The sequence below is a fragment of the Salvelinus sp. IW2-2015 genome, unplaced genomic scaffold (assembly GCF_002910315.2).
Source record: "Salvelinus sp. IW2-2015 unplaced genomic scaffold, ASM291031v2 Un_scaffold1771, whole genome shotgun sequence".
NCBI lineage: Eukaryota > Metazoa > Chordata > Actinopteri > Salmoniformes > Salmonidae > Salvelinus > Salvelinus sp. IW2-2015.
In genome coordinates this window covers 112,942-137,987 of record NW_019943148.1, presented here as the reverse complement: position 1 = coordinate 137,987, position 25,046 = coordinate 112,942, and the positions used below count along the sequence as shown (strand labels likewise).

The window sequence follows — 25,046 nt, the reverse complement described above, 5'->3', positions numbered from 1 at the left end:
TGTTGCGTGGTGGTCCCAATCGGTTGTGATTGTCTGCTCTGTGGTGCTGTCATTCCCAGGAGCAGATAAAGAGCAGACGTATGAACAGGGAGACACCGTGTGTGTGTGTACAGGACGGTTGACGACAGGAAGGGTTACTCGGCCGCACACACACACACACACACACACACACACACACACACACACAGCCTCAAAGCAGGAGAGGAGAGAGGAAAAATACTAATGCATTCTAAACAAATCCTGACTGTGTCATGAAGTTAAAGTAGTGTGGTTTAAAATATACGGACGTTAAAAGACTGTCATACTAACTTTTCTGAGAAGCAACATAAAAATATGATCTGTCCCGACCTATAAAATGTGTTCAGGAACAGAATGTGCTGACTTTTTTTACGTCTGGCTCTTCTCTGTCAGCACTTTAGATAAGATGTGAAAGCAGAACAATAGTTGGAATGGAAAACTCTCACCTAAGTGAATGTTTGTTTACCTAACCATCATGGTGGCCAGGCCGGATGGATAAGAATGTTCAGTAGTTTAGTATTGTTACACTAGTGACAGTCGTCTGTTTCTGCACCAAAACCTCCTTCCTTCATTTCTTGTTCTCCATCTTCTTTTTAAATAGTGAGACAATTTGTTTTCAGCACTTTAATTTCCATGACTGATCAAAACTAATTTTCTCATGGCTCTCTCTTGTCCCTCTGCAGCAGACATATGATGAGTAATATGTTTGGAACATCAAATCGCAATAAAATCACAATATCAAATCGCAATACATACAGAAGCGTGAGAATCACAATGCATCTCATATCAACACCTAAGTATCGTGATAATATCGTATTGTGAGGTTCCTGGAAAATCCCAGACCTAAACTGTATGTAGAATGTATTCAGACCCCTTGAATTTTTCACATTTTGTTACATTACAACCTCATTTTAAAATGGATTATATTACATTTTTTCCTAATCAATCTACCACACAATACCCCATAATGACAAAGTGAAAACAGGTTTTTAGAAATGTTTGCAAATATATATAAAAAACGGAAATACCTTATTTACATAAGTATTCAGACCCTTTGCTATGAGACTTAAATTACACTCAGGTGCATCCTGTTCCCATTGATCATCCTTGAGAGGTTTCTACAACTTGATTTGAGTTCACCTGTTGTAAATTCAATTGATTGGACATTATTTGAAAAGGGACACACCTGTCTATATAAGGTCTCACAGTTGACAGTGCATTTCAGAGCAAAAACCAAGCCATGAGGTGGAAGGAATTGTCCGTAGAGCTCCGAGACAGGATTGTGCCGAGGTACAGATTTTTGGGAAGGGTAGCAAAAAAAAAAAAATGCAGCATTGAAGGTCCCCAAGAACACAGTGGCCTCTGTCATTCGTAAATGGAAGAAGTTTGGAACCACTGAGACTCTTCCTAGAGCTGGCTGCGGGGAAAAACTGAGCAATCGGGGGAGAAGGGTCTTGGTCAGGGAGGTGACCAGAGACCCCGATGGTCACTCTGACAGAGCTCCAGAGTTCCATTGTGGAGATGGGAAAACTTTCCAAAAGGACAACCATCTCTGCAAAACTCCATCAGTCAGGCCTTTATGGTAGAGTAGCCAGACGGAAGCCACTCCTCAGTAAAAGACACATGACAGCCCGCTTGGAGTTTGCCAAAAGGTACCTAAAGACTCTCAGATCTCAGCTTCCCTGGTCTGATGAAACCAAGATTGAACTCATGGTGGTGGCAGCATCATGCTGTGGGAGGTTTTTCAGCGGCAAGGACTGTGAGACTAGTCAGGATCGAGGGAAGGATGAACGGAGATAAGTACATAGAGATCCCTGATGAAAACCAGCTCCAGAGCGCTCAGGACCTCAGACTGGGGCGAAGGTTCACCTTCCAACAGGACAACGACCCTAAGCACACAGCCAAGACAATGCAGAAGTGGCACAAGTCTCTGAATGTCCTTAAGTTAACCGAGCCAGAGCCCGGACTTGAACCCGATCGAACATCTCTGGAGAGACCTGAAAATAGCTGTACAGCGATGCTCCCCATCCAATCTGACAGAGCTTGAGAGGATCTGCAGAGAAGAATGGGAGAAACTGCCCAAATACAGGTGTGCCAAGCTTGTAGCGTCATACCCAAGAAGACTCGAGGCTGTAATCGCTGCCAAAAGTGCTTCAACAAAGTACAGAGTAAAGGGTCTGACTACTTATGTAAATGTCATATTTAAGTTGTATATTTTTTATACATTTGCAAAAATGTACTAAAAACCTGTTTTGCTTTGTCATTATGGTGTATTATGTGTAGATTGATGGGGGGGGGGATGATTTTACCCATTTTAAAATAAGGCTGTAACGTAAAACGTGAATAAAGTCAAGGGGGTCTGAATACTTTCTGAATGCACTGTATTATAATAGATTAATATATTAATAGATGACCATGCTTTAACTGTAATTTCAAACCATAATAGAAGACTATCAAATGCCTCTTCAATATCTTTAATTCGTCTTAAATTTGTTTCAAACTTTTTTATGTTAACTCAATGTTCTCTGTAAAACAAGTGGGCACAAAGTAACCTGTCCTTTTCAATCAGCGGGTATATGTTTAGTGTCAAATTATATGTTCAGTTAGTGTCATATTCATTTTAGACAATTACCTTGTTAAAACCAGGGTGCTATTCTTTTGTTATAGCGTGGTGTGAGTGTGTGTGTGTGCGTTGGTGTGTGTTGGTGTATGTTTAGTGTTGTTGTTCGTGTGTGTGGTGTTGTTGGTAGATTGTGTGTGTGTGTGCTGTGGGTGTGTGTGTGGTCGTGTGTGTGTGTGTGTGTGTTGTGTTGTGTGTGCCGTTTGTGCGTGACGGCATTTAAGCTACAGAGAAATATGATCAACTCAGCTCCAACTGAAAAAGTCTTTTATTGAACTTGGCATTGAAAAAAAGCAATTATTATTATTATGTCTAGCTGTGAAGAATCAGTAAAGGCTATGGCCCACTCTTTCAATCCCAAATTAAAGGTTCAAAAATCCAAGAAGCTGCTTCAATGGAAGCTCTGATCTATAAAGCGGTCTGTTGACTTGGAATATTTCTGTAATTGAAAAGAACACGATTAATTCATTCAGAGTATTGCTGACATGCCATACAAAAATTCATTAAGAATCTTAACTTCTTAAAGCTAGGGCAGTATTTTGGATGAAAACGTGCCCAAAAGTAAACTGCCTATTCTCAGCCCAGAAGCGTAGAATATGCATATAATTTGGCAGCAGATTAGAAGAAAACACGTCTAAAGTTCCAAAACGTCAAAATATTGTCGGAGTATAACAGAAACCTGATCTTGGCAGGCGAAAACCTGAAGGAAAATCCATCACAGGAAGTGCTGTTTTCTGAAACTACTTCTTTCCATTGTAAGCCTACCCTCCATGAAGTAGGGATATCAACCAGATCCCTATGGCTTCCACAATTGTGGAAAAATTCCTATAGAACCATAGTTTCAGGCTTATGTCTGAAAAATGAGTAGAATGATCACATCGCCTTCATGGATGCCAAGAAGTCCTCAGAGTGCTGCTCGCGCGCGCCGCGGACGAACCTTTTTCTCCTCTTCTATTGAAAAAGGCTTACCGTCCGGTTGAAATATTAATTGATTATTATTAGTAAAAAACAACCTGAGGATGATTATAAAAAACGTTTGCACATGGTTTCTACGAACTTAAGGATACTATTTTGGAATTTTCTGCCCTCGTGACCGCACGAGCCTGTGATCCTGAACAAAACGCGCCATCCAAATGGAGGTTTTTGGATATAAAGAGAATCTTTATCATTTACATTTATAGTGTAACTGGGAGTCTCGTGAGTGCAAACATACGAAGATCATCAAAGGTAAGCGATTCATTTTACTGCTTTTCTGACTTTCGTGACCAATCTACTTTGCTGCTAGCTGTTTGTAATGTTTTGTCTGCTGAGAGCTGTCCTCACATAATCACATGGTTTGCTTTCACCGTAAAGCCTTTTTGAAATCTGACACGCCAGGTGGATTAACAACAAGTTAAGCTGTGTTTTGGTATATTGCACTTGTGATTTCATGAAACTTTTATATTTTTTGTAATTTATTTTGCATTTAGCGCTCTGCAATTCACCGGATGTTGACAAAAATGATCCCGCTAAAGGGATCTGTGCGCCAAGTTAAAAACTAGGAGGGTGTTCTATATTAATCTCCTGTCTCCCCAATGACTGTAGGCTTCAGTTACGACCAAGCCATCAGCATTTAACAACTTTAACAAGTCTAAGATTTCTTCATATCAAGAGATTTTAAGTTTTATTTTCCAAGAAAAGTCTGTTGCTTAGTAACTCTGCACCAGTAGAAAGACACGAATTGAATAACATAATAATGAGACATCTAAAGGTTCAATGTGTGACTGAAATACGATATTACAGAGAGCAGGTATAACACAGTGGGCAGTAACAGGACTCAGCATTAACCTCTTAGCACTAGAACTGCCTGGCATTTCAGTCTATCTATACCTGCTCAAGAATGTTGACAACGTTGGCGGGCGTCCCATTTAGCATACACATCAGATACATATCAATCTGCAAGGTGTGCAAACATAAGCACCAACGCTTGTTAAATAGTGCATCAATAATTGGAAAGCATGAATTGCATGAAGAAATATTTGTGGAAATATATCTATGTAAAATATGCCTTAGCTGGCACGTCATGCCTCAGCCGGCTCGTCGGGCTCCCACGACTCAGCCGGCTCGTCAGGTTTACATGCCTCAGCCAGATCGTCAGGCTTCCACGCTGTTTTCGGACCCTTCCTTGATCGTATTCTCGCGAGGCAGAAATCTCAGAGATCAACTGATAAACTCTGATTTACCACCCCAAGATATCCCTGCACAACGTCTATTTGCGCCCCTACTGGATGGAAACTACAAGTGTAATGGCTGTATTCAATGCAATGGCACTTATAAATGTAGATCCTTCAAACACCCCCAAACAGGGAAACCGATCCCAATTAAAGTTGTTATCATGTGCTCCACTAAAGCAGTGATTTATCTTTTAACTTGTCCTTGTCGTAAGAAATATGTGGGTAAAACAAAGCGCAAATTAAAAGTATGAATCTGGGAACATCGTAGCACCATTAGGTACAAAAACTCGACTTACCCAGTTGAGGCCCACTTTTTGGAAACAAACGTTTCAATTTCGTCCATACGCCATATCGGCATCGAACATGTCAACCTCCCTAAGACAGGGGGTGACCTCGACAATTTATTGTTAAAATGAGAGGCTGCCTGGATCTTTCATTTAAAGACCTGTGCTCCCTTTGGTCTCAAAGCCTGCCCCCGCTCCCCCTCTCTGGGGCTCAAGGGCACCAGGCGGACCATCATTACGCACACCTGTCACCATCGTTACGTGCATCAGAGCTTCATTGGACTCACCTGGACTCTATTACCTTATTGATCTGTCACTTCCTCAGTTTCTTCTCCATGTCTGCATTAATGTCATTGTGTTCCCCTTGTCCAGATGATGTCCTTGTTATGTTTCAAGTCCGTTTATCCATTAAATCTTCACTCCCTGTACTTGCTTCTCATCTCCCAGCATCTGTCCTCACAAGAATATGCTCTTTCTGATCATAAATTCAGCAAAAAAAGAAACGTCCCTTTTTCAGGACCCTGTCTTTCAAAGATAATTCGTAAAAATCCAAATAACTTCACAGATCTTCATTGTAAAGGGTTTAAACATGGTTTCCCATGCTTGTTCAATGAAACATAAACAATTAATGAACATGCATCTGTGGAACGGTCGTTAAGACACTAACAGCTTACAGACGGTAGGCAATTAAGGTCACAGTTATGAAAACTTAGGACACTAAAGAGGCCTTCTATGACGCTGAAAAACACCAAAGAAAGATGCCCAGGGTCCCTGCTCATCTGTTGTGAATGTGCCTTAGGCATGCTGCAAGAAGGCATGAGGACTGCAGATGTGGCCAGGGCAATAAATTGCAATATCCGTACTGTGAGATGCCTAAGACAGCGCTACAGGGAGACAGGACAGACAGCTGATCGTCCTCGCAGTGGCAGACCACGTGTAACAACACCTGCACAGGATTGGTACATCGAACATCACACCAGCGCGACAGGTACAGGATGGAACAACAACTGCCTGAGTTACACCAGGAACGCACCATCCCTACATCAGTGCTCAGACTGTCCGCAATAGGCTGAGAGGCTGGACTGAGGGCTTGTAGGCCTGTTGTAAGGCAGGTCCTCATCAGACATCACTGGAAACAATGTCTCCTATGGGCACAAACCCACCATCGCTGGACCAGACAGGACTGGCAAAAAGTGCTCTTCACTGACGAGTCGCGATTTTGTCTCACCAGGGTCATGGTTGGATGCGGGTTTATGGTCGAAGGAATGAGCGTTACACCGAGGCTTGTACTCTGGAGCGGGATCGATTTGGAGTGGAGTGTCCATCATGATCTGGGGCCGTGTGTCACAGCATCATCAGACTGAGCTTGTTGTCATTGCAGGCAATCTCAACGCTGTGCGGTAGGAAGACATCTCCTCCCTCATGTGTACCTTTCCTGCAGGCTCATCCTGACATGACCCTCCAGCATGACAATGCCACCAGCCCTACTGATCGTTCTGTGTGTGATTTCCTGCAAGACAGGAATGTCAGTGCTTGCCATGGCAGCGAAGAGCCCAGATCTCAATCCCATTGAGCATGTCCTGGGACCTGTTGGATTGGAGGGTGAGGGCTAGGGCCATTCCCCTCAGAAATGTCCAGGAACTTGCAGGTGCCTTGGTGGAAGAGTGGGGAACATCTCACAGCAAGAACTGGCAAATCTGGTGCCATCCATGAGGAGGAGATGCCACTGCAGTACTTAATGCAGCTGGTGGCCACACCAGATACTGACTGTTACTTTTGATTTTGACCCCCCTTTTGCAGGGACACATCATTCCATTTCTAGTTAGTCACATGTCTGTGGAACTTGTTCAGTTATGTCTCATACAAAATATTTACATTATGTAAGTTTGCTAAAAATAAACCCAGTTGACAGTGAGAGGACGTTACTTTTTTTGCTGGGTTTATATAGAAATCAACGTTTACCTGAATGTGAGGATTTGATTAATTAAGTGACGCCCCTTTCCCTGCATCTGTCAATTACAAGATGAGGCCATCCTTCAAGTACAACTGACAACTGATACTGAATACTGTCTCTAATCAAACTACTGTCTATAGGCTAAGTCTTATTATGTGTGAATTTTAATTTCGTGTATAGTTTAGGTGTAGTTTAGGTTTAGGTGTAGTATAGTTTTTAGGTGTAGTTAGGTTTAGGTTTGTAGTATAGTTTAGGTGTAGTTTAGGTTTAGGTGTAGTAAGTTTAGGTGTAGTTTAGGTTTAGGTTGTAGTATAGTTTAGGTGTAGTTTAGGTTTAGGTGTAGGTGTAGTATAGTTTAAGGTGTAGTTTAGGTTAGTGTTGTAGTGATATTAGTAGTAGGTTTAGGTTTTAGGATGTAGTATTAGTTTAGGTGTTAGTTTAGGGTTATAGTGTGAGTATAGTCTAGGTGTAGTTTAGTTAGTAATAGTCTTAGGTGTATTTTAGGTTTCAGTATAGTTTAGGTGTAGTTTAGGTTTAGGTGTAGTATAGTTTAGGTGTAGTTTAGGTTTAGGTGTAGTATAGTTTAGGTGTAGTTTCGATGGGCTGGCTGCGCAGGCTGACTGGCATTGTTTGTTTCCCCTCACTCATCAAGTTGGATAGAGTCAAGGATATGTTCGGCATTATTCTAAAGGCCTACTGCAACACCTAGCATGCTTTCATTTCCCTTACAATACATTTGATTAGTAATACAGTTATACAGTAGTAAATAAAACAGTCCCTTAACAGATTATTTTAACAAATTAAAACGTAACAGAAAATGGTATCAACCTGCAAGGCACACGGTCAAATGATTTGCTATAAACATGAGCACCAAAGCTGATAAATAGGCATAAAACAATCCCATCATTACACTATTGTCTATCTAAATTAAATCAACCTCTTCACCCGATCTTATCATTCATTTGGGCCTAATTTCAATTCAAGCGTGAAGTAATGTGCACAATTATCGCCCATTCATCCATTTGTCATTCATTCAGTGAGGAGAGAGAGATGCATTAGCACCTGGCTGGGTAACAACGTCCTACAGCACATTGTCTTGGCGGGTTAAATTGGGAATAGGAGTGAAAAAAAACAGGTAAATAGGCTCTAAATACTTCTGTTTTTGTGATTTCAAAATTCGGAAAAATGAGCAGTGTAAAATACAAAACATTTAGGAAGAGTCGGGAAAGGAGCAGGACATTGCTTTTTGGTGAGGAAATGTTTTAATTTACAAAATCAAATGTCAGTGGCTGTTGGTCTATGGCGGTTCTAGTGTTAACTTCAGTCTGGGACTGGGGCTTGGGTTGGACCACAGGGCCTGGACTAAGAGACCTATCGGGTATTGAGTTGAGAGACTAAGGTGTTCTTGTTAAATTACAGGTTAGGTTACTAAAGGTGAGGGCTGGGAGTAAGGAGGGATTGGAGTAGGGCCGACGAAAGGCAGCATATTCTCTCTATGTGGGCCGGACCTGTGACTAGGGCTGGAGGTAAGAGGCTGTGCATGTCAGGCTGGGGTATAAGAACTGGACTGATGAGGTAGTTAGACCAGGGACTAAAGAGGAGTGACTGGGGCCTTGGGCTCATACATACAGAGTAGAGCCATGGACAGGAACAATATGCTAGATAGGAATACTCGAGCCTCCTCAATTGACCACCGCTAGCTCCAGCCTCAGCTGTACATCAGACTCATTTGATCTGGCAGGAAAATATTGCTTATTGTGCATTATTGAAAGGATCATCAGTCTTATAGACGCTCATCCTCCTCCTTGTACAGCTCACAGGGCCCAGGGCATTCATTATTACATCCGTTACCAGGACATTATATGCAAATGATCGCCGCCTAGTTCCATAGCCCCGGCACCTATATATCAATTACTGTGACAGAGAGGGGGGGGGGGGGGAGAATAGTCTGCACTTGGCATGGAAGGAGGAAAGGAGGAGGAGGGAATGAAGGAAAGAGGAAAGTTAATCCTCCCTCATTCTATGTCTTACAGCTCAGACAGTGTATGCTGACTGTAGAACACAGAGATCCATAGCAATTGACATTCTATCTACTGTTTCCTTAATCCAGGATATAGTTTAGGATATTGTTACCATAACCCATGCCCTGGCTGTCCATATAGATAATAACACGGCCTTGACACTCAGCCAAAACCAATCAGAAACAACTAATACAGCCCCACAAGAAAAGAAAGTAAGTAGAGAGATGATCTGACAATGTATAATCGTAGTGTTGTGTGTGCGTGTGTGTCGGTGGGTTGGTTATTTTATCCTTGTGGGACCTAAAAAAAACAGATGTCCCCACAGGATACTAAAACAAGGAAAATTCTCCCTGTGGGGACATTTCCCACATCCCTATGAGGACAAAGGCTATTATTAGAGTTAGGGTTAGAATTAGGGTTAGGGTAAGGGGTTAGTGGTTTGGTTAAGGGTAAAGGGTTAGTGGTTAGGTTAAGGGTTAGGGTAGGAGTCAAGTTCAGGGTTTGGGTTACGGGTTAGGTTAGGGTTACTTTTGTCAATAGGGGGGCGCTATTTTCACTTTGTAAAAAATTGTGCCCAAATTAAACTGCCTCCTGCTCTATTCTTGCTCGTACAATATGCATATTATTATTACTATTGGATAGAAAACACTCTCAAGTTTCTAAAACCGTTTGAATTATATCTGTGAGTAAAACAGAACTCATTTTGCAGCAAACTTCCTGTCAGGAAGTYAAAAATCTGYAATCGAGGCTCTGTTCCAGGYKCTTCCTATTCATTTGCTTGAAATCTATGGATATACATGCACTTCATACGCCTTCCACTAGATGTCAACAGGCAGTGGGAGGTGGAATGGGGTGTCTAGCTTGATCTGAGGTCGAACAAGAGCTCTTGGAATGACGTGACCCCAAATTTCCTTTGWCCAGCAAGGCGCGGGAAGGAACCCTGGATTGCCTTCTGAAAAGCTTTCGGTATAGACGGCTAATATCTCCGGCTTTGATTTTATTTGATACATGTGATAATATCATCGTAAAGTATGTTTTTTCAGATTATTGAACGTTTATCGGGAGTTTTGGCGTTTTCCGTTCTCTGCGTTTGGTGAAGATGGACAACTTCGTGCCACTTGGCTAGCTTTGGTTGCTAATTCGACAGGAAAAGAGGACATTCTAAAACCAAACAACGATTTATTCTGGACAAAGGACTCCTTGTACAAGATTCTGATGGAAGCTCAGCAAAAGTAGGAACCATTTATGATGTTATTTCGTATTTCTGTGGAAAATGTTTATTCCTATTTTCCGCCCTCATTGCGGGCGCTGTCTCGCTATAACGTAAGCTGTATGTCGTACTAAAGTTATTTTTTAAAATCTAACACAGCGGTTGCATTAAGAACTAGTGTATCTTTCATTTGCTGTACAACATGTATTTTTTTGTAAAGTTTATGATGAGTTATTTGGTCAGATTAGGTGAGTGTCAGAAATATATCCGGAGATTCTGGGAAAAAGTTGCTACGTTTTCACAATGTATAACCACGGATTTCAGCTCTAAATATGCACATTTTCGAACAAAACATAAGTGTATTGTATAACCTGATGTTATAGGACTGTCATCTGATGAAGTTTYTCAAYGTTAGTGAATAATTTTATATKTTTTGCTGTTTTTTTGTGATCGCTACCTTTGCGGTGAATGAATGCGGTTGTGTGTTTTGGTATTGTGGTAAGCTAATATAATGCTATATTGTGTTTTCGCTGTAAAACACTTAAAAAATCTGAAATATTGGCTGGATTCACAAGATGTTTATCTTTCATTTGCTGTACACCATGTATTTTTCATAAATGTTTTATGATGAGTTGCTCTCTGTAATTATTCTTCCTGCTTCGGTGCTGTTTGTGATTGTAGCTGCAATGTAAAACGATGATTTATACCTGAAATATGCAACTTTTTCGAACAAAACATATATTTATTGTATAACATGTTATAAGACTGTCATCTGATGAAGTTGTTTCTTGGTTAGTGACTAATTATATCGGTAGAAAAATGGTGAAAATATGCGGTTGAGTCTTTTGCTATTGTGGTTAGCTAATAGAAATACATAGTGTTTTCGCTGTAAAACATTTTAAAAATCGGAAATGGTGGCTGGATTCACAAGATGTTTATCTTTCATTTGCTGTATTGGACTTGTGATTTCATGAAAATTATATTATATGATATCCCTGTGGCGTTAGGCTAGGCTATGCTAGTCAGCTTTTTTGATGGGGGGGATCCCGGATCCGGGTTTGTGACCCGTGAGAAGTTTTAAGGGTGAGGGAAAATAGGATTTTGAATGGATAATTGAATTATTGAAAATTGAATCATTTTAGGTCCCCACAAGGATAGAACAAAACTGTGTGCGCGTGTGTGTGTGTGTGCGTGCATGTCGTGTCCAAAAGATCAGCTCCAAGTTCCTCTGACTCGGAGTAGTGTTGATAAAACAAATAGGTGGGAGTAGCTAATACTGCAGAGTAGCATGACAGTAGTGATAGGTAGGCTAATCTACTGGGACCTATGTGTGCCCTTGAATCCATGGCAAAGCACCGTGTGGATAACAGCAGGTATTAAAGGCTCAACTAGATGTTAAAGGGCATGACACAAAGCTAAAAAAAAATATGTAAATCTAAACGCCTTTTCTAGAGGGGGCTTAAACAGGCTGCCATAATGATTGACCCTGTCATTGTTCAGTATTATGACTCAGGGGTGTGTGTGCATGCTTGCGTGTACTCTGTCGTTGTTTAGCATAATTACTCAGGAGTTCCATCACATCAGCAGGAGGTTGAGGCTAAAGTAACGAAGAGACAATGTCACCATTTGGAGCACACACACATTTACATTTTAGTCATTTAGCAGATGCTCTTATCCAGAGCGACTTATAGGGCAATTATGGTTAAGTATCTTGCTCACTGGCACAGTGACATACTTTTCACCTAGTCAGCTCGGGGATTGCGAACCAGTGACCTTTTGGTTGGCCCAACGCTCTTAACCGCTGTGCTACCTGCCACACACACACGCGCACACACGCTTAATTAGCGGTGATGAGCAGGTGCATGGAGCGCACTCACTCATACTCAAAATGTCCAGTACTCTAATTGCAGTTTCTATGACAACAGCTCTATCTTAAAAATGCGTCCTCTCCCTACTCCATGTGGCTGTGTCAATCAAACATCTGTTTATGTCAGTTGAAAATGAAAATGGACCTTCACTGTTATGTAGTCAGAATAAGGTCTACTATTCTACTGAGGAATCAGACACACCAAATCAAATCAAATCAAATTGTATTAGTCACATACGCGTGTTTAGTAGACGTTATTACAGGTGTAACGAAATGCTTGTGTTTCTAGCTCCAACAGTGTAGTAACATCTAACAAGTAATATCTAACAATTTCACAACAATACACACAAATCCAAAGTAAAGGGATGGAACATATAAATATTTGGGCGAACAATGTCGGAGCGGCATAGACTAAGATACAGTAGAATAGAATAGAGTACAGTATATACATATAAGATGAGTAATGCAAGATATATAAACATTATTTTTAAAGTGACCAATGTTCCATTATTAAAGTGGCCAGTGATTTCAAGTCTATGTATATAGGGCAGCAGCCTCTAATGTGCTACTGATGGCTACGTAACAGTCTGATGGCCTTGAGATAGAAGCTGTTTCATACAGTCTCTCGGTACCAGCTTTGATGCACCTGCACTGGCCTCGCCTTCTGGATGATAGGTGGTTATTGTCCTTGATGATCTTTTTGGTCTTCAGGTGCATTAGGTGTCCTGGAGGGCAGGTAGTTTGCCCCCGGGGATGCGTTGGGCAGACCGCACCACCCTCTGGAGTGCCCTGCGGTTGAGGGCGGTGCAGTTGCCGTACCAGGCAGTGATACAGGCCGACAAGCTGCTCTCATTTGTGCATCTGTAAAAGTGTGTGAGGGTTTTAGGTGCCAAGCCAAATTTCTTCAGCCTCCTGAGGTTGAAGAGGTGCTGTTGCGCCTTCTTCACCACACTGTGTGGGTGGATCATTTCCATTTGTCAGTGATGTGTATGCTGAGGAACATGAAGCTTTCCACCTTCTCCACTGCCTTCCCGTTGATGTGGATAGGGGTGTGCTCCCTCTGCTGTTTCCTGAAGTTCACAATCAGCTCCTTTGTTTTGTTGACGTGGGTGAGAAGTTATTTTCCTGGCACCCCACTCCCAGGGCCCACACCTCCTCCCTGTAGGCTGTCTCGTCATTGTTGGTATTCAGGCCTACAACTGTTGTGTCGTCTGCAAACTTCATGATTGAGTTGGAGGCGTGCGTGACCACACAGTCATGGGTGAACAGGGAGGAGGGGGCTGAGCAAGCACCCTTGTGGGGCCCTTGTGTTGAGGATCAGCGAAGTGGAGGTGTTATTTCCTACCTTCACCTTCTGGGCGTGGCCCGTCAGGAAGTCCAGGACCCAGTTGCACAGGGCGGGGTTCAGACCTAGGGCCCGAGCTTAGTGATGAGCTTGGAGGGTACTATGGAGTTGAATGCTAAACTTTAGTCAATGAACAGCCTTTTTACATAAGTATTCCTCATCCAAATTGGATAGTGCAGTGTGAAGAGCGATGGCGATTGCATAGTCTGTGGATCTATTGAGGCAGTAAGAAAATTAAAGTGGGTCTAGTGTGTCAGGTAAGATAGAGGTGATATGATCCTTGACTAGTATCTCAAAGCACTTCATGATGACAGAAGTGAGTGCTACGGGGCGATAGTCATTTAGTTCATTTACCTTCGATTTCTTGCGTACAGGGAACAATAGTTGACATCTTGAAGCATGTGGGGACAGCTGACTGGGATAGGGATAGATTGAATATGTCCATACACTCTCCAGCTAGCTGGTCTGCGCATCCTTTGAGGACACGGTTAAGGATGCCGTCTGGGCCAGCAGCCTTGCGAGGGTTAACACGCTTAAATGTCTTACTCACAGTGGCCACGGAGAAGGAGAGCCCACAGCTCTTGCCGTGTCGGTGGCACTGTGTTATCCTCAAAACGGGAAAAGGTGTTTAGCTTGTCCGGAAGCAAGACGTCATTTTCCCTTTGTAGTCTGTGATTGTCTGTAGACCCTGCCACATTCGTCTATGGTGTCTGAGCCATTGAATTGCGACTCCACGGGTACTTCCTGTTTGAGTTTCTACCTATAGGAAGGGAGGAGAAAAATGGAGTCGTGATCAGATTTGCCGAAGGGAGGGCGAGGGAGGGCCTTGTAGGCATCCCGGAAGTTGGAGTAACAGTGGTTGAGTGTTTTAGCAGCGTGAGTACTACAGTCAATGTGTTGATAGAACTTCGGTAGCGTTTTCCTCAAATTTGCTTTGTTAAAACTTCTTGACGCACGGATCCCTTTAGCGGGATCATTTTCATCATTTTCACCCTAATTGCAGAGCGCCAAATAAAATAGAAATTGCTAAAAATATTTATATTCATGAAATCACAAGTGCAATATAGCAAAACACAGCTTAGCTTGTTGTTAATCCACCTGTCGTGTCAGATTTGGAAAATATGCTTTACAGCGAAAGCAATCCAAGCGTTTGTGTGAGTTTATCGATCACTAGACAAAACATTACGAACACCTAGCAGCAATGTAGATTGGTCATGAAAGTCAGAAAAGCAATAAAATGAATTGCTTACCTTTGATGATCTTCGGATGTTTGCACTCACGAGACTCCCAGTTACACAATAAATGTTCCTTTTGTTCGATAAAGATTATTTTTATATAAAAAAAACTCAATTTGTTTGGCGCGTTTTGTTCACTATTCCACAGCCTTAGGCAGGTCAGCAAGGTTTGATGAAAATTCCAAATAGTATCCATAAAGTTCGTAGAAACATGTCAAACATTTTTAATAATCAATCCTCAGGTTGTTTTTAAGATAAATAATTGATCATATTTCAACCGGACTATTCAATAACAGAGATAAAGAAAATGTCGAGCTACAACTTTCGCACGCTTTAACTAATGGAAGGACAATCAGCTATCCAATGACGCGATTTGATAAATATCGCTCATTTTTCAGAATAAAAGCTTGAAACTGTGTCTAAAGACTGTTCACACCCTGAGGAAGCCATGGGAAAAGGAATCTGGTTGATATCCCTTTAAATGGACGAAAGGCAGGCAATGGAACAGTGATTTTTCAAAATAAAAGGCACTTCCGGGTTGGATTTCCTCAGGTTTTCGCCTGCAAAATCAGTTCTGTTATACTCACAGACAATATTTTGACAGTTTTGGAAACTTTAGAGTGGTTTCTATCCTACTCTGTCAATTATATGCATATTCTAGCATCTGGACCTGAGAAATAGGCAGCTTACATTGGGAACGTTATTCTTCCAAACATAAAAATTCTGCCCCCTAGCTTCAAGAGGTTAAAATCCCTAAGTACAATAAATGCGGCCTCAGGATATGTGTTTTCCAGCTGGCATAAATTACAGTGAAGTTATTTGAGTGCCGTCGTGGTATTGGCTTGAGGGGGAATATACACGGCTGTGACTACAACCAAAGAGAATTCTCTGGGAGGTAATACGGTCGGCATTTGACTGTGAGGTATTCTAGGTCGGGTGAACATAAGGACTTGAGTTCCTGTATGTTATCCCAATCACACCATGAGTAGTTAATCATGAAACATACACCCCCGCCCTTCTTCCCGGAGAGATATTTATTCCTGTCTGCGCAATGAACTGAGAACCCAACTGGCTGTACTGACTCAGACAGAATATCCCGATAGAGCCATGTTTCCGTGAAACAGAGGATGTCACAGTCCCTGATGTCTCTCCGGAAGGAAATCCTCACCCTGAGCTCGTGAACTTTATTATCCAGAGACTGAACATTAGCGAGTAATATACTCGGAAGCGGTGGGTGGTGTGCGTGCCTCCTGAGTCGGACTAGAAGTCCACTCCAAATACCTCTTCCTGTGACTACAACCAGAATTTTGGATCAGCCTCTGCAATCAGTTAAATTGCCCTGTAGGGTACCAACAAAGGATCCGATTCGGGAAAGTTGTATTCCTGATCGTAATGCTGGTAATGCTGGTGAGTTACCGTGGCTCTGATATCCAAAAGTTCTTCCCGGCTGTATGTAATAACACACAAAAAAATCTGGGCTAATAATGTAGTTTGCAGGCCGAGATTTTACATGTAGAATTGTGTGAATAAATGTCAGAAGTCAGACGTCTACAGCAGGTGCTCCCTAAAATACAACACGCTGAATGATCGGCAGATGAACACTAAATCCACATTTGGTACGATGTGTGCGAGCCTTGAGAGAATGCTGTTACTTCCCCCTTAATGACAGTACCACACCATCTCACAAAAGCTTCCCTTCATAGGACACTCATTAAAATAATTACAGTAAGGTTAATTATAGAGGACCTGGTCCCTCAATTATCTCAGTGTAACTAGTTACACAATGCTAGGGTTCGATCATGACCAGGGGGAAAAGAGAGACTATGAAAGAGTCTCTCTGTTGACTCCTTTGGTTGGTCCTCCTGCTTAGGCTGTAAATGCCGCAGCAGAGAAGAAGAAAACAAGGTGGTTCATTTTCTTAGAGTCCGTTTTCGGTCATGTTTCAACTTGATCCAAAGCAGACTGAAGCAGTATATTACAACGCATTCACATTCTGCATATTGAATGATCTGGTTCCAATGAATGGCGAGAATGTGTTCTGTTCTTCAGACGCAATACAGAATCAGAGTCAGTCTCCAGTGGTAATCACTGAGCTCAGCAGGACAATAAACCAATCAACTCCTGCTGTGTCCTCCACATAAGCCAATCATCCTATGCTGTGCCATCCGTAGTATTGCAGGAGGAGACAGGTAAATGATTGAACAGAACAGATTCTTTGTTCCCCTTTTGTAATAGGAGAATGGGCCTGGTTCGGTGCCATTTCTGGGTTGTGTTCATTGGGCATGAAACTGAATTTTTATGAACTTGTCAAATAAGGAACAATTGAGAATTTTCATGGTTCAGGTCCAATTTCAGATTATCCTAGAGAGACTGGGAGAGGTGAAAGTTTGGGGGTACTGGCTTTGTTCTTTTGATTTGATTTATTTAATTCATGCTCACAGTCGACAAGACTGAATTATGCAGAATGCCCAGCTACATTTAGACAATCCTTAAAAATAGATACTAAATTCAATAATAAAAATCCTAACTAACATTACCGTTTATTTTGTAATCTTCTTTCCCCTGATGAACACTGACCATTTCAGTTATTTGTTTCCAGTGTTTATCATTCAATGTGCTTTTGACGGTTTAGAATTGAGTCTTCTTTTGAGTTCCACATGACAACTTCTCTTAAATTTCTAACAGGAAGAGGTCTCAACTCCCCAGCCATATCTATCTCTCAATCTGTCTCCAATCTCCAAAAGTGTTTGCACTATGTCTAGTTCCCTAGTCTCTTTGCACACGTCCCCTCCGTGTTGTCCTCTCCTCCCTCTCTTTTTTATCTTTTTCATTTCCATTTCTTCCCTTCTTCAGTTCATGCTCTGGTCCTAGTTTAATTAGGACTTACTGAAGCAGTCCAGATATACAGAGACCACAGACACAAGGTAAATGTCTTCGCCCACCCTCGACTCTCCCCAGAGAGTAAAACACTGTCTTATGTGAAAAATCCTCTCCTCCTCCAACCCTCTCAGAAGATTCTGATCAGACTGACCAGTAAAACTCTTCCACATCCTCTGAAAACAAAAAGAGAATTATTCTACTCAAACAGGTTGGATGTAATTGACTACGCAATATTATAATTTTTTACCGCATAATATTTTGCCAGCAGTTTTGGGCGCTACATGCTATACAAGGGGAAAACATGGAAATAACAAGTAATAGCCTAATTAAAAAATATATCCTCTGCAGCCAGTGTGGGCACTAAACATAAAAATAAATTGTCAAGCAGAAAAAACATAAAATGTTCCTTAACATCCTAATACTGCTCATTAAATCCTGTTATTAGAGTAAATTAAGACCCTATTAGGATTGGTACATTTACTCATTAAACGTCCCACAACAACACAAAGCAAAGCAGGAGATGCCTTTAGAGTACTAGGCAATGAAAAAAACATCTGAACACGCTTGTCTGAGCTTGTGTCCCAAATGGCAACTGATTCCCTTTGATGTGCACTACTCATAGGGCTCTGATCAAAAGGAGTGCACTATATAGGGAATAGGGTGACATTTGGGACAAACTTTACTACACCTATACTTCAAAGACGACCTAGCCGTGGAACACGGGGATACAAATGAGGCAAGGAGTCATGTTATGTTCAAACAGGGAGTAATAGCACTCTGGTAATGTGCCATTTAAATGCAGAGAGCCATTCTGCTACCTCTAGGTAGTTTTTGTACTCTGAAGTCAGTGATCATCAAAGCCGGTGAAGTGCATGGAACGTCCTGTCTTCAGTCTGCTGCTACGGAGGGGCGGGAAGAGAAGGGGAGGATGGGGGAGAAAGCCCGGGTAATGTCGCCCCGTGCTGCTGAGAGATCAGTGTCGCGTTTCGTTTGAACACAGAGGAATGTTCTTGACAAAGATCCTCGCCAGCCCCTCACCACCACTTTGTTGAGTAGTGAGTAGAGTGCATGTTGAACAAGGGCTGCAGTGACTTCTGCAGCACGACAGACACACACACACAGCTTAAGGTGTCCGTGTAACAGTACTCTTCTTGCATTGTGTAAAATCAATCATCGACACAAACTCCCACTTGTAGCACCAGTCATGGAGATTTATTCTGATAAAAACAGCACAAAATTGCACGTCATGCAATGCACGCCTCACCATCCAACTCTGCACTCACGCACTGTACAAACCAAGCCAGTAACCAAGCCAGCCCAGGACCTCCACATCCGGCTTCTTCCCATGCGGGATCGTCTGAGACCAGTCACGCAGACAGCTGATGAAACTGAGGAGTATTTCTGTCTGTAATAAAGCCCTTTGTGGAGAAAAAATGAATTCTGATTGGCTGGGCCTGGCTCCCATGTGGGTGGGCTTATGCCCTCGCAGGCCCACGGCTGCGCCCCTGCCCAGTAATGTGAAATCCATAGATTAGGGCCTAATTAACTTATTTCAATTGACTGATTTCCTTATATGAACAGTAACTCAGTAAAATCATTGAAATTGTTGCATGTTGCGTTTATATTTTTTGCTCAGTATACATTATGTTGTATATTTTTATCCAAACAATTGATGCAGAAATCCTCAGTTTTAATGGGTATGACGCCTCTGAAGAGTGGTATGGAGGGGACAGTAATGTCCCCTATACTCCTCAACTATAGTCTTGCTTCCTCTCTCCCTCCCTCCCTCCCTCTTTTCTCTCTCTCTCACCCTTTTCTCTCTCTCTCTCACCCTTTTCTCTCTCTCCCACCCCTTTTCTCATTCCCGCCCTTCTCTCTCTCCCGCCCTTCTCTCTCTCTACCACCCCCTCGTTCTCTCTCTATCTCCCTCTCATTTGCTCTCTCCCTCTCATTCTCTCTCTCCCTCCCTCTCCATATCTGCAGTGTTTCCACATCATTGGTGTGCTGGTGGTCTCTGGGTCTGTGATCTATATTATTCATCTGCAGCAGTGTCCGGTAGATAAACTAAGCTGTTGTCTCAATAAGAGTCTCTTTAATAAGCGGCTCTGGAGGAATTCAAACCCTTGGAAAGTTCTTGGGTTAGAGATGTGCTGTAGCATTTACAGTACCATAAAAACTACATCCCCAATGGTTAAGGCTATAGATGCAGTGTTGATATGTTGATATATTTGAAAAGAAATACTATTTTGATCTTTTCATGAAAGACACCAACCACGAATGGGTTGAATTTTCTCACAGAGAAAACATAAAAAATATCACTTGATAATTTGTGTTATTTTAATGCCAGTAAAAGGCCACAATGAATGACATACATATCTTTTTAAATTCAGAAATGGATACCAACTGTTACATATAAAATGTATAAATAAATACACTCTCACAAAGCAGCTTGAATAATTGCCTAAAATGTCGTCTGTCTATCAAGTGATCTTAGCCTGTGCGCTGTGGATTGTTAGCTGCTGCCTCAAGTAGCCCCCACAATAGGTACTTAGCATGGAGAACCCTCAACAGAGTAGTTCATTTCATATAGTCTTTATTTCTCATCCCAGAGAGAGAAAGTGTCTGTGATGATGAACAAAGACATAACATGAAGCAGCCCACTTCAACGTTTTAAAGACACACACGCACACACTCCACTTCAATTCCACATTTAACCCATCGGAAGACCTCTAACAGATGAAAATAATACAAATTAGATAAAAAAGGAACGTAAAAATGTTTCTGTTTTTACTAGTACTGGCCCCTGAGGAAGACCAGGAAGTGTAATCAGCACTGTGACCCAATCAGCGGTGACCCATGTCCAATCAGCCAATCCTACGGAGGGATTTTGTTAACGAAACCCGTTCTGCCTCCGGAGCAGAGAGAGGTGTGTGTATGTGCCCAAAACAGCGGAAACAGTGTTTAATAACACAGCAGATGCATTATGCAGCAGGGCCCATTTCCTACGTCGACACACAAACAACTATCCCATTATAACATGTGGAGCACGCACATGGACAGTTTCTCTGAGGCATGGAGAAGCTCATACACCATTTCCCGCTACAGTGGCAGGAAGCTTTAAATAAACATGCATATTGTATGTTCGCAACAAATATGTGCACGTAATAAGGTAAGGGCCCCAGAGCGTGCGTGCGTGTGTGTGTGTGTGTTTGGTTTTACAATCCTTTTGGGGACAAGAAGTCCACGGACAAGTGGGGATGTTTCACCAGTCTGTACAACGAAAAAGGCTATTTTAGGCTTAGGGGTTTGGTTTGGTTTATGGTTATAATTAGGGTTTGTGTTAGAATTAGGGTTGGGGTTGGGTGTAGGAGTTAGGTTTAGATTTAGGGTTTGGAGTTAAGGTTAGGGTTACGGTTAAGGTTTAGGGAAAATAGGATTTTGAATGGGAATCAGTTCTTTGGTCCCCACAAGATAGTAAAACAAACGTGTGTGTGTGTGTGTGTGTGTGTGCGTGTGTGTGTGTGGAATGAGGCTTGGCCCCCCTGTTGAAGCATGACTAACTCACAGCGATAGATCACATGCAGAGAGACCACCTGGCGGTGTGGGGATGATGGAAACAGACTCTGAGCTAATGGAAATGTTGGGCCTGTTTTCCTGTTTTCCTGATTCAAACACAGCAGGCTGCTGAGGGGAGAACAGCTCATAATAATTGCTGGAATGGAGTGACTAGAATGGTATCAAACACATGGAAAACATGTTGTTGATGTATTTGATACCATTCCATAGATCCCATGGAAATTATGTGGTTGATCCGTCTGATACCATTCCATTTATTCCCTTCCAGCCATTACTATGAGCCCGTCCTCTCCAATTAAGGTGGCACGAACCCCCTGTTGTTTCAAAACCTAGCTAGCATACTAACGTACGCTCAAATTAACAGTACAACATCTATCATACTAACGTACGCTCAAATTAACAGTACAACATCTATCATACTAACTTAGGCTCTAATCAACAGAACAACATCTATCATACTAACTTAGGCTCTAATCAACAGTACAACAGATAGCATACTAACAGCTACATGTAATACCAAATAGTAAACCAGATAGCATACTTACCTACAGTAGGCTCAAATCAACAGTTCTATTTCCCTCCTGTTTCAAAACCTAGCTAGCAAACTAAATTAGGCTCAATCAAAGCCTTAAACAATCCAAGCCTGAAACAAAATTAGCCTATACTCAAAATGTTAACAAATGCGTGTAATCCCCTTTGAGTGTGGACTGTATTATTATGCATACTGGATGGACTGGATTACGGAGGGCCTGTTGGAGGGCTTGTTGTCAGTACCTCTGGAAGTCTCTGTGGGGGTGCCACAGGGTTCAATTCTCGGGCCGACTCTTTTCTCTGTAAATATCAATGATGTCGCTCTTGCTGCTGGTGATTCTCTGATCCACCTTTACGCAGACGACGCCATTCTGTATACATCTGGCCCTTCTTTCGACACTGTGCTAACAAACCTCCAAACAAGCTTCAATGCCATACAACAATCCTTCCGTGGCCTCTAACTGCTTTTAAATGCTAGTAAAACTAAGTGCATGCCCTTCAACCGATTGCTGGCCGCACCCACCCGCCCGACTAGCATCACTACTCTGGACGGTTCTTACTTAGAATATGTTGACAACTACAAATACCTAGGTGTCTGCTTAGACTGTAAACTCTCCTTCCAGACTCACATTAAGCATCTCCAATACAAAATTAAATCGAGAATCGGCTTCCTATTTTGCAACAAAGCCTCCTTCACTCATGCTGCCCAACATACCCTCGTAAAACTGACTATCCTACTGATCCTTGACTTTGGCGATGTCATTTACAAAATAGCCTCCAACACTCTACTCAGCAAACTGGATGTAGTCTATCACAGTGCCATCCGTTTTGTCACCAAATCCCCATATACTACCCACCACTGCGACCTGTATGCTCTCGTTGGCTGGCCCTCACTACATATTCGTCACCAATCCCACTGGCTCCAGGTCATCTATAAGTCTCTGCTAGGAAAAGCCCCGCTTAATCTCAGCTCACTGGTACCATAGCAACACCCACCCGTAGCACGCGCTCCAGCAAGTATATTTCACTGGTCATCCCCAAAGCCAACACTACCTTTGGCCGCCTTTCCTTCCAGTTCTCTGCTGCCAATGACTGGAATGAATTGCAAAAATCACTGAAGTTGAAGTCTTATATCTCCTTCTCTAACTTTAAGCATCAGCTGTCAGAGCAGCTTACCGATCACTGTACCTGTACACAGCCAATCTGTAAATAGCACACCCAACTACCTCATCCCCATATTGTTACTTATCCTCTTGCTTTTTTGCACCCCAGTATCTCTACTTGCACATCATCATCTGCACATCTATCACTCCAGTGTTAATGCTAAATTGTAATTATTTTGCCTCTATGGACTATTTATTGCCCTACCTCCCTACTCTTCTACATTTGCACACACTGTACATAGATTTTCTATTGTGTTATTGATTGTACGTTTGTTTATGTGTAACTCTGTGTTGTTGTTTTTGTCGCACTGCTTTGCTTTATCTTGGCCAGGTCGCAGTTGTAAATGAGAACTTGTTCTCAACTGGACTACCTGGTTAAATAAAGGTGAAATAAAAATAAAAATAGAATGATATTATGCTCCAAAATGTATATCCACAAGTGTAAGTGATGCTGTTGGTTCATTGATTGTGCAGGGCGGCTTACAGTTAGCTTACAATTATAGTGAATTTGTATATGATTTTGAATAGTCTAGTAATTGGGCATTAATAGGCTGACACATTACCTTTCCTTTATTCAGTTCTTGAGCGCACAGACAGGCTGACAACAGTTTAGTGAAATATATTTTGTTGCGAAAACATGTTACTATGGATTTTCCCTAACAGATTTCACCCAAATGAAGCACTGGGTAGGTGGAGGAACAAGGTTGGCGAGCCCATGCCATACAGTTTTTGCGGAATTCCACCTATCGAGCAGTTCCTCAAACAGTGCTTGATGCATGAAGTGAAATAAGTGTTGTTATATTTATTTCAGTAGCTGCTCATATTAAGCACAGCTCTGCTGTAAAACCCAAGTAGCCTATCTAGCATAATTGAAAAAAGGACTTCAGGAAAGTGAGCAGCTTCCATTCGCTATTCGAGTATGTATTTTTTCCTCTACTCCTGTTCCTGCCCATTTGATAATGGGCCATTCTAAAATGAATTTGATATATTAGTAAAGACAAGATTACATTGAGAATAGTCTGATGGGTGAAAATAGGATCACTTGATGAGAGAACAGCTGTGCAGCCTGAGGCAAGGAACAGAGCACAACAGTAGCCAATAGTTGCACCATGCAGCCCATATTTAGATTTCTAAGACATTCTAATGTTTTGTATCGTTCACAACTAAAGCTGCCAAATAACTCTAAATCTAGCTTTTAGGACCTGTTTCAAATGATCACTTTTACGCTCAACATAGCCACTTTATATGCGCACTTAATCATTCGTTACTTTAGACCTGACTTTTAATGGTGTTGCTCCTTTTCCTGTCATGACTAAAATAAATCATGTATTTATTGTGATGGTGTATATCAGATTGATTTATTAGACTTTTAAATGTAGATGTTCCAAAGGCACATCAGCAGCTTGTATACGTGGCCTGGAGATGCTGAAGTTGTTTATGTTAATAGTCATTTACCATGAGACCGGCAGCCTTTTGCATGACAATAACCAGCTGACAAAATGTCATGACCGCCACAGCCCTAGGCTCAAACAACATAGTCCAACTGTCACAATAATCCATAACAAAGAGTATGGCTGTGGCACTGTGAAGTGTGCATTTGGACAAGGGGATCGAGTTTCTGGGATCCTTTGCTAAAAAGTACATCAGAATTAAATTAATCAGAAATATATGAAGATGAAGACCTAAGCTTATAAACCACATTGGAACAGCGTTGAGATTTACCTCGCAGCAGGTCTGGGGAGGTGTGTGGCCAGTTGTATGTCCTCATCAGCTGCCAGTCAAAGTCGTCCTCCTGTCCCTGCTTGTACTCACACAGCCCAGGGTCGGAGTCCTCGTCAAAGGTACAGCCAGCTGTAGGGGAAAGAAAGAGAGGGGAAGTGGTGATAGAAGGCATCAATAGTGGAGAAATAATTTACCATTGCGTTCAACCAACTTAAAACTCAAACAGTCTTTGTGGGTCAAAGTATATTGTCCTGCTATTCAAGCTAGAAGAATATACACTCTATATACAAAAGTATGTGGACACCCCTTCAAATTTGTGCATTCGGCTATTTCAGCCCCACCCGCTGCTGAAAGGTGTATAAAATCGAGCACACAGCCATTCAATCTCCATAGACAAACATTGGCAT

The 25,046-nt window shown here is 42.0% G+C and overlaps 1 protein-coding gene across 1 annotated transcript in view; it reads right to left on the bottom strand.

The window, feature by feature from the left end:
- The window catches only part of LOC112071922 (receptor-type tyrosine-protein phosphatase U-like), a 66,513-nt gene extending 41,702 nt beyond the window's left edge, over window positions 1-24,811 (bottom strand). Inside the window, exon 1 of the mRNA XM_024139339.1 lies at window positions 24,640-24,811. Within this exon, the coding sequence (XP_023995107.1) occupies window positions 24,640-24,811 (172 nt within the window). The remainder of the gene's footprint in view (window positions 1-24,639) is intronic.
- Between the last annotated feature and the right edge of the window lie 235 nt (window positions 24,812-25,046).